The 7,456-nt window shown below is 38.1% G+C and overlaps 1 protein-coding gene across 1 annotated transcript in view; it reads left to right on the top strand.

The window, feature by feature from the left end:
* Positions 1–1,979: 1,979 nt before the first annotated feature.
* The window catches only part of EFCAB8 (EF-hand calcium binding domain 8), a 121,002-nt gene continuing 115,525 nt past the window's right edge, over positions 1,980–7,456 (top strand). The window contains exons 1-3 of the mRNA XM_036749787.1: positions 1,980–2,014; positions 4,529–4,583; positions 6,968–7,127. Coding sequence (XP_036605682.1) covers positions 1,980–2,014; positions 4,529–4,583; positions 6,968–7,127 — 250 coding nt within the window. The remainder of the gene's footprint in view (positions 2,015–4,528; positions 4,584–6,967; positions 7,128–7,456) is intronic.

Raw genomic sequence — 7,456 nt, 5'->3', positions numbered from 1 at the left:
AGCAAAAGTAAATGAACTACTAAAGGGTAAAAAAAAAAACCTCCTAGGCCAGATAAATATACCAGTGAATTCTATTGTTTGTTGTTTAGTCTTTTCACAATCAAGTCCTACTGTTCGTGACTTTTGGTTTGGGTTTTTGTTTTTTTTTTTTGGCAAAGATACTGGAGCAGTTTGCCATTTTCTTCTCCAGTTTACAGGTGAAGAAATGGAGGCAAACAGGGTTAGGCGACTTGCCTAGGGTCACATAGTAAGTGTCTGAGACTAGATTTGAATTCAGGAAGATGAGTCTTCCTGACTCTATGCCGGCATATCATCCACTACACCACTTTGCCGCATTTAAAGAGCAACTAATAGCTATGCTACAAAAATTATTCTTGAAAATAAAGTACATAGGGCTGTATCTCAAAGAGATCATAAAAATGGGAAAAGGACCCACATGTACAAAAATATTTATAGCAGCTCTTTTTGTGGTGGCCAAGAACTCGAAATTGAGAAGATGCCCATGAAGTTTTGGTATATGAATGTAATAGAATACTGTTGTGCTTTAAGAAATGAGGAACAGGCAGACTTCAGAAAAACCTGGAAAGACTTATATGAAGTGATGCTGAGTGAAGTGAGCAGAACCAGGAGACCATTGTATACAGTAACAGCCACAGTGTGTGATGACTGACTTTGATAGACTTAGCCCTTCTCAGCAATGCAAGGACCTAAAACAATTCCAAAAGGTTAATGATGGAAAATGCCATCCACATCCAGAGAAAGAACTATGGAGTTGGAATGTAGAGCAAAGCAGACTATTTTCTTTTTTGTTTTGTTTTGCTTTGTTTTTCTTTCTCATGGTTTCCTCCATTCATTATAATTCTTCTATGCAACATGACTAATGTCAAAATGTGTTTAATAGGGATGTATGTGTAGAGCCTGTATCAGATTGAAGGCTGTCTTGGGGAGGGAGGAAGAGGGAGGTGGAGAAAATTTAAAACTTATGGAAGTGAATGTTGAAAATTAAAAATAAATAAATTAAAAAAGAAAATAAAGTACAGTTTACCAAACTCCTTTCATAAGATGTAGTCCTGATATCCAAACCAAGGAGAGAAAAATCATAGAAATAGAACTATAGACCATTCTCACTAATGAATATTGTTGCAAAATTTTTTAACCACAATCCTCATAAGTAGATTACAGCAATCTATCCAGAATGCGATTCACTGAGACAAATTGGATTCCATAGGAGTAAGCTCAAGTTGGTTCAGCATTGGGAAAACAATTAGCACAATTATTCATGGAAACAATAAAAACAAGGACCATATGATTATTTCAATAGAGAGGGGAAGGGAATAAGCATTTATATAATACCTACTATGTGCCTAAGGCTTTACACATATTTCATTTGATATTTCATTTCACAACAATACCAAGAGGTAGGTTTTATCATTTATCTCCATTTTATAGCTGAGGGAACTGAGATGAGCAGAGGTTGTGACTTTTCCAGGTCACATAGCTAAGTGTCTGAGGCTAGATTTGAACTCAGGTCTTCCTGACTCCAGGCCCAGTGCTCTAATGTCATCTAGCTGATTTAAGATAAAGTCTTTGACAAAACATAGCATTCATTTTGAAAACCCTCAAGAGCACAGGTGCAGAAAAGCAATTTAATATGGTCAAAAACATATATTTGAATTTAATACTTACTGATGTTTGTAAGGAAGGAACATTTCATTTGTTCTTCTAATACATCTGTGATTTCTTTTTAAAAATTAATAGTTATTAGAGGCCTGTGTTTTGCCAAGAATATAAGGTTCAGCTTCTATACCTGGAACCAGACATAGCTAACTGGTCTACAGAAGGATTGAATTCATGACTGTGGCCTCATTCTCACTGTGTTCTGATTGATTGAGTTTAAGCTACTTGCCCAGTCTTTTCACATAAAACTCAATGTTAAACTGCTTTGATTCCTAATTTTAGGTAAAGTAAAACATCCAGCGATGAAAAATCCAAAGAAAGGATCTCCTCTTGCAAGGTAAGGAAGTCATCATAGCTAAAGGGGCAAAATGGACAGTTTTTGGAAGTCACTGAAATATAGGCTAAGCAGAATGGAAATATGTTGGTCACTGGAGAAGATACTCAACTATGCTCAGGAGAGTCTATGTATCTTGGTGGACAGGAGTTGAAATGGTGGACATTCTTAACCTAGGCCCCTTTCCTCTGATTGTCATCTCTATTCCCAACTGACTCAGTGTCATAACTCCTCTAGACTAAGGTTTTAGACAGTTTTTAGCAAGAACCATCAAGTGAAATGATTTCATTATTCCAAATGAATCCCATTGATTTAATTCAACAAGCAGCTTGGTGTAGTAGAAACAGGCTGTTCTAATTCCTCTCATTTTACAGATGAGGAAATGGGTCCCAGGCAAGTTAAGTGACTTACCTAAACTCATACAGGTTGTAAGAATGAAAGGAGGGATTTGAGTCAGAGACCTCGAGTTCATATCCCCACTCTGCCACTTACTAGGCAAGTTACTTACCTCTCTGAGCCTCAGCTCCTTCATCTGTATAATGACAGAGTTGGACTAGATGACCTCTAAGGCCCCTTCCTGCTTAAGCTCTGTGATCCTATCTAAAAAATAGAAGACAGCATGTGCAAATATGGATGCAAGTGATGGACCTTGGCTTTATCCTTTTAGCTGAGAACTTTGCATCATACTTCACTGAATTTTCTCTATTTTTTTTCTTCAAAAATATTATTAATTCTCTGGGTTGGTTCTCTGGAGTGCAGTAGGCAGAATACTGGGAGAAATTCTGTTGATATGAAAAACAAAAGATTTCAATAGTAATTTTGTTTAAGAAAAAAGGAAGGGAAAAATGGAGATATTGCAGAGGCTGATTTGATCGAGTATTTCCCAAGAGCTTATTCCTAAGAGTAATTCCTAGGAGTTCCCAAAGCTAAGCTAGACCTCAAAAAATTTATCACCTCAGTGGGGAGAGGGGAGATTCAGGCATAAAATAGTTAATGATATACATCCCTTTACTGCTTTTTAAATGTTGAGATAAAGGAGCTGGGGCGGGGGAAAGAGAGAGAGAGAGAGAGAGAGAGAGAGAGAGAGAGAGAGAGAGAGAGAGAGAGAGAGAGAGAAATCATTGAATTAAGATCAGGAAGGTTTTCACAGAGGAAGTAGCACTTGAGGAGGCTACAACATCATAGAATTATAATCAGTCATTTAGGTCAACTTACACCTGAACAAGAATTATCTGTAAAACCGGCCCTATCTAGAGCCATCCAACCATTTTTTTTTTGGACAACCTCTGGTAAGGGGGAGCCCATTAGCTCCTTTTTGGAAAATTCTAGGAGGAAGATTTCTTTATCTCAGACTTAAGTTGCCTCTTTTCAACCTTCACTCTTTTCTCTTCCTCTGAGGCCAATAAGAAAGAATTGATTTCATTCTCCTTTCTTTGGTGTTGTTCAATAGTTTCAATCATGACCAACTCTTCCTGACTCCATTTGGGATTTTCTTGGCAAAGATGCTGGAGTGTTTTGCCATTTCCTGCTTCAGCTCATTTTACAGATGAGGAAACTGAGGCAAACAGGGATAATAACTCCTATAGCTTCTAAAATATTTGTCCCTTCAAGTCTAATTTCAAACAAGTTCAACATTCCCAGTTCCTTTAGCTGATCTCCATATCTTTAATGACCTTGATCATCCTGGTTGCCTTTTGGATACTTTTCAGTTTATCAATGACTTTCCTAAAATTCAGTGTCTAGAACTTTATCAAAATTTTTGATAACAGTGCTAAGTGGTACAAGGGGAAGGGAAGGAGGAAGCATTTACATGGTGTCTGTCATGTGCTAGTCCCTGTCCTAAGGCTTTACAAATATTTCATTTGTTCTCATAACAATCCTGTGAGGTAGGTGCTGTTATCATCTACATTTTACAGTTGAGGGAGCTGAGGCAAACAGAGGTTAAGTGACTTGCCCAGGTCACACAGCTGAGTGTCTGAGGCTGGATTTGAACTCAGGTCTTCCTGACTCCAGGAATGCTCTAATGCTACCTTAGCTGATTGAAGAAAAAGCCTTTGACAAAACATAGCATTCATGTTGAAAACCCTAAAGAGCACAGGTGCAGAAAAGCTCTTTAATATGGTCAAAAGCATATCTTTGAATTCAATACTTGATAACGTTTATAATGAGGAAATATTTCATTTGGTTGTTCAATGTCTCTGTGAGATCATTTGCCTCATTTTCATAGATGGGAGCTGGGCTTCAAACCCAGGTATCTTGACTCTCAGTCCAATGACCTCTTTTCTAAAATTAATAGAGTTATTACAGGTCTGTGTTTTTTGAGTTGACTAGCCAAGAATATGGGGTTTAGCTTCTGTATCTGGAGCTGGAACTGGACGTAGCTAACTGGTCCATGAGAGGATTGATTAATGACTCTGGCTTCTTTCTTACTATGTTCTGATTGACTAAGCTTAAGCTACTTGCCCAATCTTTCCACACACAACTCATTGTTAAACTGCTTTTGATTCCTAATTTTAGGTTATATAAAACATCTGGAGATGAAAAATCTGGAAAACATGCCTCATCTCAGAAGGTAAGGAAGTCATTGTAGCAGCTGAGTGGGGGCTAGGGGTGGAGAGAAAGGATCAGGAAAGGCCTCATGTGGGAAGTAGCATTGGAGCTAAACTTGGTAGTATTTATTTTATTTAAAAATTTTCCATCAATATTCATTAGAGAAATTGGTCTATAGTTTTCTTTCTCTTCATTTACTCTTCCTGGTTTAGATGTAAGAACATTGAACTAAACTTGGAAGGAAACTTGGTAACTCTAAGAGGCAAAAGTGGGGAGGGAACACATTCCAGGCATAGGGGACATGGGATCTGGAGTTTTGTATGTGAGGAACAGCTGGAAAGCTATGAACCTATAGAGTTTCTCTGTGCCATTTTTTTTAACTGGCAGCCCTCCTCCAGGTTTCAACCAATCTTGAAGCTATTGGGGGGAGGATCTTCAAATTATGGGTTGGTTTTGGGTAAGGGGAGGCCATTGTAAGAAATACAGCTAGAGGGGACATTAAGAGCCAGGAAGGCAGTATGGAAAAGTTCATAGGTGTTGTCAAAGGAACTGGGTTCAAATTTTTCCTCTCTTCACTGCTTCTGTCTGTAAAATGAGGACTAGTTAGCCTCTAAGAGCCCTTTTATCTCTAAATCTATGATTCTAAGAAGAGGAGGTCAGAATGGGCTTCTTAGAGTTTCTTGGGCAACATGGGAAGACTGACCTGAGCAAGGACAGTTGTGGGAGAATAACAGTTATTTGTGAAGGAGCCAAATTATAGCATGTTAGAGCTGGAAAGAAACTTTAGAAATGATCTATTCCAGCCTCCTCATTTCATAGCAGAGGAAACAGCATCTGAGAAGTTATATAACTTCTTCATGTTTACACATGCTCATATGTGGCAGAGTCAGGACCTGAGCCTAATTCCAGTGTTTTTTCTACCATACCATGAAATGATTCAGACTTGGACTTGACTGCTTAAAGACTTGAAATAATTTTACCTTCTTCCACTGAATATCATTTATCTCAAGGCCTTGAATGAAGGTAGAGAGGACATGTTTATCAAATTTGCAAGTATATTCATTAAGGTTTGAGCAAGGATTACAGTGGCTGACTTCTAAGGTGGCTTCTAATTCTGAGTCTGTGATTTTTCTGATTTTAGCATTTAATGCTAGTCCAGCATGACTTTGGACAAGTCATTTTTCTGGATCTCCTTTGTGTCAGCTGGGCAATAGGGATGACAAATCAATTGAACTAGGTTCTTGTCTAAGTTTTGGAGATACAAAGACAGAAATGGAATGATCGATGTTCTCAAAGAGCTTATATTTCTAGTGGAGGAGACCACATATACATCTATAAGTATATATGAAACTCATATAAAGCAGATGCACAATGTAAACTTGGGTGGAAAGGCCCTTGGAGTGGCAGTGGGGTTGGGGAGGGAAGACTTTTTGCAAGAGGAGACAACACTTTAGCTGAGTTTTGAAAGAAACCCAAAACTCCAAGAAGTAGAGGTAAGGAAGGAGAACAATGCCTGACTGAAGACAGGAGCCCAGACCCTGCATTCATTGATCATTCAGCTCTTTTTTTTTAGTAATATTTTACTTTTTTCCTAATTACATGTAAAAACAATTTTTACATTCATTTCTAAAAATTTTGAGTTCCAAATTCTTCCCCTCCCTCCCCTCCTCCCTCTCTGAGATGGTAACAATTTGATATAGGTTATGGATGTTCAATAATGCAAAAACTATTTCTATATTAGTCATGCTGTGAAAGAAAACACAGACCCTAAAAGAAAAAACCCACAAAAAAGTGAAAAATAGCATGCTTCAATCTGCATTCAGATTCCATCAGTTCCTTCTCTGGAGGTGGGTAGCATTTTTCATCATGGGTCCTTTGGAATTGTCTTGGATTATTATATTGCTGAGAATAGCTTAGTCATTCACAGCAGATCATCATTCAGTATTGCTGTTACTATGTACAATGTTCTCCTGGTTCTGCTCAGTTCACTTTACATCAGTTCATGTAAGTCCAGGTTTTTCTGAAATCATCCTGCTTGTCATTTCTTACAGCACCATAGTATCCCATTACAATAATATACCACAACTTGTTCCTCAATTGATAGGCATCAATTTCTAATTCTTTGCTACCACAAAAAGACCTGCTATAAAAATGTTTTTGTACAAATTGGTCCTTCCCCCTACTCCTATGCATGGTTTTGTAGCCCTTTCCAAATAGTTCCAAATTGTTTTCCAGGATGGTTGGATCAATTCACAACGCTACCCATTCAATTCTAAGGGGTTTGATTTAATTCCTGATATATCAGCTTATAACATCAGAAACATTCAATTTCTCCTCTCAAGATGATGTTTTCAAATCTCTCTTTAAACTGAGTGTGCTTAAAAATGGAACACTTTTCTGTTCTAGGCCTTGAAGTTAGATAGATCAAAGAAGATCCAAGCTAAATCTGAGACAACCACAACTAGCCAGTCTTCCTGCTCCCAGCCAGATACGGAAGCGTGTATTAACCAGGAGATGCTACAGACATTGGAGGAAATGTTTGAAAAGACTGCAGACCACACTGGAGGTCAGACTATTTTGACTCAATTTCTCTGTGTGTGTGTGTGACAGAGGAATAAGAGAGAGGAGGATTGGTGATGGTGTTGGTTAATTGAGGGGTTAGAAATCAACTTTTCCTTGATTTAATAAGCATACTAGCCTTAGAGTCAAGAGTATCTAGATTCAAGTCTTATTTTTGACACATACTGGTTGTGTTACCCTAGGTAAGTAACTCAAACTCTCCTAATCCCAGGTAACTCTCTCTCAGACTGTAAGTTGCAGAGCAGGCACTGATCTACATTGGTAGAGAGCTTCATCACTGGGAATCACTCATCTCAAAGTGTTCACAGGTCCAGT

This window comes from Trichosurus vulpecula, chromosome 3, assembly GCF_011100635.1.
Source record: "Trichosurus vulpecula isolate mTriVul1 chromosome 3, mTriVul1.pri, whole genome shotgun sequence".
Taxonomy (NCBI): Eukaryota; Metazoa; Chordata; class Mammalia; order Diprotodontia; family Phalangeridae; genus Trichosurus; species Trichosurus vulpecula.
This window is presented reverse-complemented; position numbering and strand designations above follow the sequence as displayed.